This window comes from Oncorhynchus gorbuscha, linkage group LG14 (genome assembly GCF_021184085.1).
Source record: "Oncorhynchus gorbuscha isolate QuinsamMale2020 ecotype Even-year linkage group LG14, OgorEven_v1.0, whole genome shotgun sequence".
Taxonomy (NCBI): domain Eukaryota; kingdom Metazoa; phylum Chordata; class Actinopteri; order Salmoniformes; family Salmonidae; genus Oncorhynchus; species Oncorhynchus gorbuscha.
The window spans coordinates 8,567,432-8,581,300 of record NC_060186.1 but is presented as its reverse complement, the minus strand read 5'-3'; the positions used below and the strand labels follow the sequence as shown (position 1 = coordinate 8,581,300).

General features: G+C 45.0%; 1 protein-coding gene across 1 annotated transcript; it reads left to right on the top strand.

Moving 5' to 3' along the window:
• Window positions 1-7,846: 7,846 nt before the first annotated feature.
• LOC123995868 (uncharacterized protein K02A2.6-like) lies at window positions 7,847-8,563 on the top strand. Its single transcript, XM_046299546.1, has one exon. The coding sequence runs from the start codon at window positions 7,847-7,849 to the stop codon at window positions 8,561-8,563; it is 717 nt and encodes a 238-aa protein (XP_046155502.1).
• The last annotated feature ends 5,306 nt before the right edge of the window (window positions 8,564-13,869 follow it).

Here is a 13,869-nt window from a genome sequence, read left to right as displayed (position 1 = left end):
GAGCGACTTTAAGAAGGCATCTATAATAGGATATAACTGCTGCCAAATTGAAGCAAAGAGACCAAGGTTAGAAGTGAAATTAGTATTAGGAAATAAAATGGCACCACTTTACATGGTGTTGCCACAGTATCAGATACATCTAATCCAATCTAGTATCTAATCCAAAGGTCACATATACAAATAATGTGTGTGTGTGTTTGTGTGTGTGTGTGTTAGAAATCAGGCCTACCACTGTGTCGTCTGAAAACTTGATGACTGAGTTGAAGAAGTGCGTGGCCACGCAGTCATGGGTGTACAGGGAGTACAGGAGGGGGCTGAGGTTTATCAGACAGTGAGCGACTTTAAGAATGCATCTATAATAGGATATAACTGCTGCCAAATTGAAGCAAAGAGACTAAGGTTAAGAAGTGACATTAGTATTAGGAAATAAAATGGCACCACTTTACATGGTGTTGCTACAGTGTCAGATACATCTAATCCAATCTAGTATCTAATCCAAAGGTCACATATACAAATAATGTGTGTGTGTGTTTGTGTGTGTGTGTGTGTGTGTGTGTGTGTGTGTGTGTGTGTGTGTGTGTGTGTGTGTGTGTGTGTGTGTGTGTGTGTGTGTGTGTGTGTGTGTGTGTGTGTGTGTGTGTGTGTGTGTAACCAGTGGCCGTCTGTGTCTTTTAAGATGAGGGAGGATGATTGATAGCCTTATTTCTACTACAGCATAATGGATTACTGTCATTCATATTCCATTCACCCAGCTCAACGTAACATTGATAGGTTTAGACTATTACATGATGCTCAAATTTCCCCTGTACCCATCATGAGGCTACTACAACCTAGCCTATGAATTAAAGTTTACAACGTAGTGCACAGGTTGAGAGAATTTTGAATAATCAAGGTGACAGACAGTGACACATTCAACACTGCCTTACACATTCTGCTAATAGTTGCTTTGCCACTTTTGTGACTGGCTTGCATTATCATTTTTATGCAGTGGTACATTATTCCTCTTAATGGATGTGTTCCTGTCCACAATGACTGATATTGAGGTGTGCCTAGTGTCATGATGTGACCCTTTCTGGGTGTAAATCGTGCCCCCCCCTCTCACTCTCTCTCCTACAACCAGGTTCTGTTATCCCAGGTTGTTACGGATACCAGTATCCTGTGTGTGTGTTTCTTTTCTCTCCTTCTCCCCTCACAGGTGAAACTCATCACTCCCCAATCAGTCACCAATCAGCAATCAGAAGACACACCTCCTCCTGTTTCCTACCCAATCACCGTTCCTTTCCCTTTGTTTAAAAACCCTGTCAGTTGTTTACTGTGGAGCTCAATCTCTCTGTAAATGCCATGTCTGTAGATCTCTCTGTTTCACTCTCTCTTTGTGTATTGACCTCTCTTTTGTTTGAGCACCTCCATATCACTTTGTCATCACCTGTGAGTATTGTTTTTGGTTATGGTGTTTGTTTGCTGGTGGGAAAGGGGGAACCAAGACAAGTCACCCATGGGCATACACTACCCGTAGGTAAACTTTGTTAAATACCCTAGTTAGAACTGGGTGGACCACCCACTGTATTTTTGGTTAGTTAGCTGTTGTTGAAATAAGCTAGTCTAGCTTAGGGGTGTTTTTGAATACTTATTATTTCTTTCCTTGGGTCCAGCTCAGCCCCTTTTCCTGCTCCCCCCCCATTACCGTGTGTTTTCCAATAAACCCAGAGTTTGACGGTAGATTTCAGTAGTCGTGGTTATTTCGTTCTCACTTTTACTTTGTCACTATTATAAATTGCATGAGTTATGTTACGGGTCTCATTACCATCCCCCCCTAGACTGTCGGGCCAAAAGGGATTCGTAACACAGGTCATAAATTCCTAACAAAGGCAATCTCCCCCTGGTCATGCAGAAAGAGAGGGAGAGAGCACAGAAAGAGGACAAAGGACTTCACTTGGCCGAACTCCTAAATCCCCAAAATGGAAGAATTAAACAATATTGCTACGTTTGAGAATGTGGGAATAGTCCGTGGACACTTAACTTCTTGGTGACAGGGGGCAGTATTTTCACGTCCGGATGAAATGCATGCCCAAATTCAACTGCCTGCTACTCATCTCCAGAAGATAGCATATGCATATTATTAGTAGATTTGGATAGAAAACACTCTGAAGTTTCTAAAACTGTCTGAGTATAACAACTTATTTAGCAGGCGAAACACAGAGGACAAACCATTCAGATTTGTTTATTTTTTAGGTCACACTTTTTTCAATGAGTTTCATTGGGAATGCAGATTTCTAAGGGACCTTCTTGCAGGTCCTATAGCTTCCACTGGATGTCAACAGTCTTTAGAAATTGTTTGAGGTTTTTCCTTTGTGTAATGAAGAAGTACGGCCATCTTGAACGAGGGTAACTTGAAGTGTACTGTTAGATTTAGAGGCGCGTGACCAGAAAGCTAGCGTCAGTTTGTTTTCCTCCTGTATTGAACACAGATCATCCCGTCTTCAATTTGATCGATTTATTTACGTTAAAAAAGACATATTGGAGTGCCAACAAAAGAAGCTTGTCAAAGATAAGGCATGAATTATAAATTTATTTCTGCGTTTTGTGTCGCGCCTGTAGGGTTGAAATATGCTTTTCTCTCTATGTTTACGGAGGTGCTATCCTCAGATAATAGCATCGTTTGCTTTCGCCGAAAAGCCTTTTTGAAATCTGACATGTTGGCTGGATTCACAACACGTGTAGCTTTAATTTGGTGTCTTACATGTGTGATTTAATGAAAGTTTGATTTTTGTAGTAATATATTTCAATTTGGCGCTCTGCATTTTCCCTGGCTTTTGGCCAGATATCTCAGAGAGGTTAAGGGACATTTGTGACGAGTGTGTTTAATTTCGTGATCTCATGAGGTACAGGAAACACACCCTAGGTCTGAAGCCCACCATTTGCAACTGGGGCCTGGACTTCCTGACGGGCTGCCCCCAGGTGGTGAAGGTAGGAAACAACATCTCCACTTCGCTGATCCTCAACACTGGGGCCCCACAAAGATGTGTGCTCAGCACCCTCCTGTACTCCGTGTTCATCCATGACTGCGTGGCCACGCACGCCTCCTACTAAATCTTCAAATTTGCAGATGAGACAACAGGAGTAGGCCTGATTACTAACAATGACGAGACAGCTTACAGGGAGGAGGTGAGGGCCCTGGGAGTGTGGTGCCAGGAAAATAACCTCTCCCCCAACATCAATAAAACTAAGGAGCTGATCGTGGACTTCAGGAAACAGCAGAGGGGACATCGACGGGACCGCAGTGGAGAAGGTGGAAAGTTTCAAGTTCCTCGGTGTACACATCACTGACAAACTGAAATGGTCCACCCACACAGACAGTGTGGTGAAGAAGGCGCAACAGTGCCTCTTCAACCTCAGGAGGCTGAATAAATTTGGCTTGGCACCGAGAACACTCACAAACTTTAATAGGGATGCACAATTGAGAGCATCCTGTTGGGCTGTATCACCGCCTGGTACGGCAGGGCTCTCCAGAGGGTGGTGCGGTCTGCCCAACACAGCACCGGGGGCAAGCTACCAGCGTTCCAGGACACCTACAGCACCTGATGTCACAGGAAGGCCAAAAATATTGTCAAGGACAACAACCACCCAAGCCACTGCCTGTTCACCCCGCTATCATCCAGAAGTTGAGGTCAGTACAGGTGCATCAAAGCTGAAGAATGAAAAACCGCTTCTATCTCAAGGCCATCAGACTGGTAAATAGTGTCATGGAAAATTGCAAGATTATGTTATAATGCTTGTATTACATAATAGTTGTTACATTCGACAGAATAGAGTATTGTGTGTGTTCCACTGAGGATGGGCCTCTATGAGATAGCACTGACAGAGGAGATTTACGATGTCTTTGGGTGATAAACCCTGAAGAGCATTCCAGAGAACATTAGCTAATGGTTCTGTTCTATGCCGTACCAGGTAGAAACGGTTCCCTTCTGGAGTAGGAGGGCCAGACACTGGTCTTTACAATAAACTGTTGACACAGCAGTAACTGTCTGCTATGTTTTATATATATATATCTTTCATACAAATCTTAACCTTTGTTAACTGTTCCTAAGATCTGTGGTTCGTCAGTGTAAGTTGAGAGGGGTGTATCTTGGCTATAAAAGAGCTTTGTACTTTTCTGTAGTCACTTCTCAATGGTTCATCAGAAATAGTGAATTGTTGAAAGTCAAATGCTATTGCAAAGCTTGTTATTATTAAAGATGTAGTTTAAGTATAACTCTGACTGGTGTGTAGTTTGTAACACTCCTCATTTGGTAAAGCAGAAATATGCCACCACGATAGCCACCACTAGCACATTAGAGGCTGCTGCCTATATACTGTACATAGACTTGGAATCACTGGCCAATTTATTAATGGAACACTTTAAAAATGTTTACACATTTTGTATTACTCATCTCACTCATTTCATGTATATATTGTATTCTGTCCTACTCTACTGTATCTTAGTCTATGCTTCTCTGACATTGCTCATCCCAATATTTCTATATTTTGAATTGCATTCCTTGACTTTAGATTGTGTGTATTGTTATATATTACTTGCTAGATATTACTGCACTGTTGGAGCTAGAAACACAAGCATTTCACTACATCTGCAATAATATCTGCTATACACATGTTTGTGATTTGTAAATAAGGTATTTCTGTTATTTTTTATTGTTAATACATTTCAAATATTTCTTAACCTGTTTTCACTTTATGGGGTATTGCGTGTACATTTATGGAAAAACCCCTATCAGAATAAGGCTGAAACATAACAAAATGTGGAAAACGGGAAGGGGTCTGAATACTTTCCGAATGCACTGTAAGGTTATGCGTAAGAATGCAACTGCACTGAAATGAATAGCCTGATTCAATGCGATTCTCCTGAATAAAAAATATTAAAGTTGATCTGTTAAGCTGTTTGGTCTGAATAGACCCATACAGCTTCCATACCAATTCTTTCTTTTTGGTCTTTTGCTATAGGCATTGCAAATTGCAGATCATTTAATAAAACAACCATATTTTCTGTGTGATAATGACACCTGCTTTTCATTTAAAAGTGAATGTTTTCATAAGCCTTTAGGCCTACCAACAGGCCATGATGAGGCTGAACAAGACATATGATAGGCTAGTAGACTATGTAGACATAATCCCCTCAGTTCAAGCCCTGCATTGTAATAGCCTAGATCGCTTTTAGCCCATCTCTATAACAAGAATTAGGCCTATATCCTCACATACCCCCTCAATTCAAGCCCTGCTTTTAACCATAAGACATCTCCACAGAAATTGATAGGTTAGGGATTGCATGTTGACTGTGATAGTGTCTGTTAAACCATTAAACTTGTGGTGACCTGGGAACTGGGGGGGGGAAATGTGATCAAATCATGCCACCAGTGATTTTCAGGTCAGAAAGTCAGAGAAAGATGCCAGAGTTTCTGAATTGGAATTCAAACAACAATACAAGTTGTTTGAATACGCCACTAGAGACCTGACCGCAGGAATGTCCACCAGAGTTGTTTCCAGATAATTTAATAATTCATGTCTCTACCATAAGCCACCTCCAACACTGTGTTAGAGAATTTGTCACTACGTCCAACCGGCCTCACAACCGGAGGCCATGTGTAACCACACCATACCAGGGGCTCCACGTCCGGCTTCTTCACCTGTGAGATCGTCTGAGAACAGCCACCCAGACAGCTGATGAAAATGTAATTTTATAAATGGAAATGCACGTAGATACCATGACAAGATCCTGAGGCCCATTGTTTTCCAATTAATCTACCGCCATCCCATCATGTTTCAGCATGATAATGCCCCAAGAATCTGTACACAATTCCTGAAGCTGAAAATGTACCAGTTTTTCCATGGCCTGCCTACTCGCCAGACACGTCATCCACTGAGCATGTTTGGGATGCTCTGGATTGACTTGCATGACAGCGAGTTCCAGTTCCCCGCTGTAGTATCTGGGATTTACATCTGTTTATATTAGTTACTATGCTGTTACTAAGCAGTAATGTATTACGGCAGTGTTACGTTACTACACCTAAGAGGAAATGCACATGCGCACTAGGGTGCCGGGAACTGTAGAGCACGAGGGGTTTTGACTAAACGAAAACTAACTGTACTCCCGTCTCCTGCCTGGTCATTTCTCCACAACACAAATAATACAGTGGCGACGAGGTGATTAAACTACATAAACGGACATTGCTTGAAGGGAAGAATGTTGCGTGAGTAATGAAACTCAAATAACTGACGAATTACATAATTTTTTTATTTTATTTCGCCAGTAGAGAAGGCTAAGCACTGCTAGGAGGTACAGTATTCAGGAGCTGCCAAGTAGCAAGACTATTGGAGTCCAGAATAGCGACACTGTCCTCTGGTGGTTAAAAAAAACTGTCATTGAACCCATTGAAATTAGGCGATCTCAGTGGAGAAATATTGTCAAAAAAAAAGGAAGAAGGAACGTAACACGGTGTGTACATTATTACAAATGAGTGCAGTGAATGAAGCAATTGCAGAAACTTCTGAAGTGAAGAATTAGATGAAAATTTAAAAAAAGAAAAATACAAGGAATAAGGAAACTGAACAATTAACTGTGAAAATGGCAACCATTGGTCGAGTACCAGAGTTTGAGGCTACAAAAGAGGATTTTGATTCCTATTTGGAGCGTTTTGAGCGTTGGCTGGCTGCAAACTAAATCAAAGATGAAAAGAAAGCAGACGTATTTCTCAGTGTTTTGGGTCCAACTGAGTATGGATTGCTGAAAGGTCTCATTGAACCAATAAAAGCAGTGGAGTTGAAATATGCAGAACTGACAAAGTCTTTCAAGGTATTTCAAGCCTAAGCCAATTCTCATTGGAATTTCAGAATTTCAGAATTTACAAATGTCACCAGAGTCAAGGGGAAACCGTGGCTGACTACATCCTTGCTTTGAAAAGGCTGGCAAGTACATGTGAGTTTGCACAATTTCTTGATGATGCTCTCCAAGACAAGTTTGTATGTGGTCTCACAGGTGAAGCATATCACAGAAGGCTTCTGTCAGAGAAGGACCTGACCTTTAAGAAAGCCTGTGATATAGCACTTGGACTCGAGCTTGCCCACAGGGATACTATTGAGCTATCGGGACATGCAGAACGTCAGAAAGGTGTTCACAAGGTCAGTGATGCACGTGGTGAAAAAGGCTCACAAAAGTCACACTTTTCTCAGTCCCGTCCTCAAGGTTACACAAGAACAAAGCAGCCCACATCTCAAAGGTCTAAGCCAAGTTGCTACAGATGTGGGGGAGATAATCATCAGCACAGTGAATGTCGATTCCAAAAGGAAAAGTGCCACAATTGTGGAAAGGTTGGACATTTACAGAGAGTGTGTGAAGCCTCGAAACGCACAGCAAGAGCACACAAAGTGTCAGACGCAGCACAAGAAGAGGAAGGTAGAACTGAAACAGTAGTGGAACTGTTCACAGTGTACACAGCTCAACAACTAAAAGATGGAATCTATCTCAACATGGAGTTAGCGGGAAAACCAGTAAAAATGCAGCTGGACACCGGAGCGTCTGTATCCCTGGTTCCAGAGAGACTGTACAAAGATCAACCGAAAGAGTGCCCTCTTCAGCCCGCGTCCATCCGCCTTTCTTCATACACTGGTGACACTATTCCTGTGTTAGGGCAGATACAGGTACCAGTCCGGTATGAGGAGAAGGAGTGGATGCTACCGCTTGTCATTGTTAAAGGAGAAAAATCAGCCTTGCTAGGCAGAAACTGGCTACAAAAGATCAAGTTGAACTGGGGAGAAATCTTCAGTCTGAGAAATGACAAACCAGTGATCCACTAACATGCTGGAGACGCACAAAGAACTTTTCAAAGATGGCTACGGTGAAATACAAGACTTCACAGCAAACGTCAGCGTGCAAGCAGGAACCAAGCCTATCTTTCACAAACCACATCCAGTTCCCTATGCTCTTAAGGAAGCAGTAGAGAAGGAACTGGACCGCCTAAATAAGAATAACATAATCACGAAAGTAGCGAGGAGCAACTGGGCCACTCCGATTGTTATAGTCCCAAAGAAAGACAAGACCGTCAGAATGTGCAGTGACTACAAGGTCACAGTAAATCGCTGCATACTACCAGAGGAATATCCACTACCAAACACTGAAGATCTGTTTGCCACTCTAGCTGGTGGGGAGGTTTTCAGTAAGCTGGACCTGGCATTCGCTTATCAGCAACTGAAGCTGTATCCAGAGTCAGAACAGTATCTGACCATCAATACACACAAGGGGCTATTCAGATTCAATCGCTTGGCCTATGGAATCTTGACAGCTCCAGCAATATTCCAACACACAATGGATCAGATCTTGGACGGTATAGACAATGTTGTGTGCTTCATGGACGATATCCTCGTGTCAGCACCAACCATTGGAGAGCACCTTGTAGTGCTGGACAAAGTGATGTCAAGACTGGAGAAATACGGAGTGAGAATGAAACGCAGCAAGTGTGAGTTCCTCCAGGACTCAGTGGAGTACACCTGCTTTGTTTGCTGTTTGGGGTTTTAGGCTGGGTTTCTGTACAGCACTTTGAGATATCAGCTGATGTACGAAGGGCTATATAAATAAATTTGATTTGATTTGATTTGAGTATCTCGGATACAAGATTGATGCACAAGGCCTGCACCCAACCAACAGCAAGGTGGAAGCAATCGTTAACGCATCAGCACCCACAAATATCTCAGAGCTGAGCTGAGCTGGGGCTCCTGAACTATTACGGAAATTTTGTGGCAAACTTGTCCACATTGTTGCATCCACTTCACCAACTGCTGCGGGCCGATACAAAGTGGAATTGGTCCCCACAATGCGAAGAAGCATTCAAGACTTGCAAACAGCGTCTGCTAAAGAGCAAATGGCTTGCCCACTATAACACATAGATGAAGCTGAGACTCGCGTGTGATGCATCTCCATACGGAGTAGGAGCAGTCATCTCACATGTTCTACCGTCAGGTGAAGAACACCCTATTGCATTTGCATCATGGAATCTGTCACCAAGTGAGAAAAATTATGCTCAAATTGAGAGGAAGCCCTGAGCATAATATTCGGAGTGAAGAAGTTTCACAAATACCTCTATGGAAGGAAGTTCCAACTGCTAACAGATCACAAGCCTCTGTTTGTCATGTTTTGTCTTAGATTGTCTTGTCATTTTGCTTTTCCTTCTGTTCGTTTTCCCCCCTGCTGGTCTTTTTAGGTTCGTTCCCCTTTTTCTCTCTCCCTTCCTCTCTCTCTTCTCTCTATCGTTCCGTTCCTGCTCCCAGCTGTTCCTATTCCCCTAATCAATCATTTAGTCTTCCCACACCTGTTCCATATCTTTTTCCCTGATTAGAGTCCCTATTTCTCCCCTTGTTTTCCGTTCCTGTCCTGTCGGATCATTGTCTATTGTTCACCGTGCTGTGTCTGTGTATCGCCCTGTCGTGTCGTGTTTCCCTCAGATGCTGCGTGGAGAGCAGGTGTCTGAGTCTGCTACGTTCAAGTGCCTTCCCGAGGCAACCTGCAGTTCTTGATCGAGTCTCCAGTCTGTTCTCGTCATTACGAGTGGAATTATGTCTTATGTTTGTAGAAATACTTTACTGGATTAAAGACTCTGTTTTCGCCAAGTCGCTTTTGGGTCCTCATTCACCTGCATGACACTGTTGGCCATCATTGGACCAAAATCAGCTATACCAACCATTGCTGAACTTCGAATGCAATGTTGGGCTCTGATATTGTTAGCCTACGACTACGAGATTGAGTACAGACGATCCAGTGATCACGCAAATGACAATGCACTATCGAGACTACCGTGCAACAGTGACTCCGACAAGATGATAGAGCAGTCTTCCAGATCTCTCTCATTGACGAACTGCCCATCTCTGCTTCAGACATAGCAGAGGAAACAAGGAAAGACCCAGTGCTTTCCAAAGTCTTGGACTTAACATTAGGCGGTTGGCCAACCTTCGTAAATGATGATAACCTTCGTCCATAAATCGACAAGAAAGACCAGTTGTCCACTGATCAAGGATGTGTTCTGTGGGTGTTATGCAGGTGAAGGAGGACCCAAACGCGACTTAACAGAAACAGAGTTTATTAATGCTCAAAACCGAATAACTGAAATCCTCTAGATAGTAGAGGGGGAAAACAACTGGAGAAGCGGCCACAGACTGCAGGTCGCTTCGGGTAGGCGCAGGCCGTAGTCAACTGAGACACCTGCTCACACGCAGCGTCTGAAGAAGGCACAAAACACGACAGGACAGGGTGATACACAATCACGGCAAAAAACACGACAGGACAGGGCGAAACGCAATTACAGCATGGAATACAAAACAAGGAACCGACGGAACAGGAACGGATCACAAAGGAATAAATAGGGAGTCTAATCAGGGGAAAGGATCGGGAACAGGTGTGGGAAGACTAAATGATGATTAGGGGAATAGGAACAGCTGGGAGCAGGAACGGAACGACAGAGAGAAGAGAGAGCGAGAGAGTGAGAGAGGGAGGGGGAGAGAGAGGGATAGGAGGGAAAGAACCAAATAAGACCAGCAGAGGGAAACGAATAGCATGGGGAGCACAGGGACAAGACATGATAATAAATGACAAACATGACAGTACCCCCCCACTCACCGAGCGCCTCCTGGCGCTCTCGAGGAGGAACACTGGCAGCAACGGAGGAAATCATAGATCAAACGGTCCAGCACGTCCCGAGAAAGAACCCAACTCCTCTCCTCAGGACCGTAACGAAAAACGATAAAAAGGGAAACTAGGGTACTACTCTAAAAAAAAAATGAGAACTAGGGACAGACTGAGACACAGCAAGGGCAGGGACAAGAACAGGAGAGATGCGATGGCAGGGAACAGACTGAGACCCAGCAAGACCAGGAGCAGAAGCAGAAAAAAATTACCAGACTTCTTCTGCGCGCAGTCTGAACACGCAGCCACGAAACGGCGCGTGTCACGCTCCTGAGTCGGCCACCAAAAGCGCTGGCGAATAGACGCAAGAGTGCCTCGAACACCGGGATGACCAGCTAACTTGGCAGAGTGAGCCCACTGAAGAACAGCCAGACGAGTGGAAACAGGAACGAAAAGGAGGTTACTAGGACAAGCGCGCGGCGACGCAGTGTGCGTGAGTGCTTGCTTAACCTGTCTTTCAATTCCCCAGACTGTCAACCCGACAACACGCCCATAAGGAAGAATCCCCTCGAGATCAGTAGAAGCCACAGAAGAACTAAACAGACGGGATAAGGCATCAGGCTTGGTGTTCTTGCTACCCGGACGGTAAGAAATCACAAACTCGAAACGAGCGAAAAACAACGCCCAACGAGCTTGACGGGCATTAAGTCGTTTGGCAGAACGGATGTACTCGAGGTTCTTATGGTCTGTCCAAACGACAAAAGGAACGGTCGCCCCCTCCAACCACTGTCGCCATTCGCCTAGGGCTAAGCGGATGGCGAGCAGTTCACGGTTACCCACATTATAGTTGCGCTCAGATGGCGACAGGCGATGAGAAAAATAAGCGCAAGGATGAACCTTATCGTCAGACTGGAAGCGCTGGGATAGAATGGCTCCCACGCCTACCTCTGAAGCGTCAACCTCGACAATGAATTGTCTAGTGACGTCAGGAGTAACGAGGATAGGAGCGGACGTAAAACGTTCTTTTAGAAGATCAAAAGCTCCCTGGGCGGAACCGGACCACTTAAAACACGTCTTGACAGAAGTAAGAGCTGTGAGAGGGGCAGCAACTTGACCGAAATTACGAATGAAACGCCGATAGAAATTAGCGAAACCTAAAAGCGCTGCAACTCGACACGTGACCTTGGAACGGGCCAATCACTGACAGCTTGGACCTTAGCGGAATCCATCTGAATGCCTTCAGCGGAAATAACGGAACCGAGAAAAATAACGGAGGAGACATGAAAAGAGCACTTCTCAGCCTTTACGTAGAGACAATTCTCTAAAAGGCGCTGTAGAACACGTCGAACGTGCTGAACATGAATCTCGAGTGACGGAGAAAAAATCAGGATATCGTCAAGATAGACAAAAACAAAAATGTTCAGCATGTCTCTCAGAACATCATTAACTAATGCCTGAAAAACAGCTGGCGCATTGGCGAGACCGAACGGCAGAACCCGGTACTCAAAATGCCCTAACGGAGTGTTAAACGCCGTTTTCCACTCGTCCCCCCTCTCTGATGCGCACGAGATGGTAAGCGTTACGAAGGTCCAACTTAGTAAAGCACCTGGCTCCCTGCAGAATCTCGAAGGCTGATGACATAAGGGGAAGCGGATAACGATTCTTAACCGTTATGTCATTCAGCCCTCGATAATCCACGCAGGGGCGCAGAGTACCGTCCTTCTTCTTAACAAAAAGAACCCCGCCCCGGCCGGAGAAGAAGAAGGCACTATGGTACCGGCGTCAAGAGACACAGACAAATAATCCTCGAGAGCCTTACGTTCGGGAGCCGACAGAGAGTATAGTCTACCTCGAGGAGGCGTGGTCCCTGGAAGGAGATCAATACTACAATCATACGACCGGTGAGGAGGAAGGGAGTTGGCTCGGGACCGACTGAAGACCGTGCGCAGATCATGATATTCCTCCGGCACTCCTGTCAAATCGCCAGGTTCCTCCTGAGAAGTAGGGAGAGAAGAAACGGGAGGGATGGCAGACATTAAACACTTCACATGACAAGAAACGTTCCAGGATAGGATAGAATTACTAGACCAATTAATAGAAGGATTATGACATACTAGCCAGGGATGACCCAAAACAACAGGTGTAAACGGTGAACGGAAAATCAAAAAAGAAATAGTCTCACTGTGGTTACCAGATACTGTGAGAGTTAAAGGTAGTGTCTCAAATTTGATACTGGGAAGATGACTACCATCTAAGGCAAACATGGGCGTAGGCTTGTCTAACGGTCTGAAAGGAATGTTATGTTTCCGAACCCATGCTTCGTCCATGAAACAACCCTCAGCCCCAGAGTCAATCAAGGCACTGCATGTAGCACCCGAACCGGTCCAGCGTAGATGGACCGACATAGTAGTACAAGATCTAGATGAAGAGGACTGAGTAGTAGCGCTCACCAGTAGCCCTCCGCTTACCGATGGGCTCTGGCCTCTTACTGGACATGAAATAACAAAATGTCCAGCAACTCCGCAATAGAGGCACAGGCGGTTGGTGATCCTCTGTTCCCTCTCCTTATTCGAGATGCGAATCCCTCCCAGCTGCATGGGCTCAGTCTCAAAGCCAGAGGGAGATGGTTGCGATGCGGAGCAGGGAAACACCGTTGATGCGAGCTCTCTTCCACGAGCCCGGTGACGAAGATCTACCCGTCGTTCTATGCGGATGGCGAGAGCAATCAAGGAGTCCACATCTGAAGGAACCTCCCGGGAGAGAATCTCATCCTTAACCACTGCGTGGAGTCCCTCCAGAAAACGAGCGAGCAGCGCCGGCTCGTTCCACTCACTAGAGGCAGCAAGAGTGCGAAACTCAATGGAATAATCCGTTATGGACCGTTCACCTTGGCATAAGGAAGCCAGGGCCCTAGAAGCCTCCTCACCAAAAACTGAACGGTCAAAAACCCGAATCATCTCCTCTTTAAAGTTCTGGAATCTGTTAGAGCAATCAGCCCTTGCCTCCCAGATAGCTGTGCCCCATTCTCGAGCCCGGCCAGTAAGGAGTGAAATGACGAAAGCAACCCGAGCTCTCTCTCTAGAGTATGTGTGGGGTTGGAGAGAGAACACAATCTCACACTGCGTGAGAAAGGAGCGGCACTCAGTGGGCTGCCCGGAGTAGCAAGGTGGGTTATTAACCCTGGGTTCAGGAGGCTCGGCAGGCCAGGG

Excerpts from the sequence above, each read along its gene's own strand:
- LOC123995868 (XM_046299546.1), top strand. The coding sequence starts at position 7,847 with ATGCTGGAGACGCACAAAGAACTTTTCAAAGATGGCTACGGTGAAATA.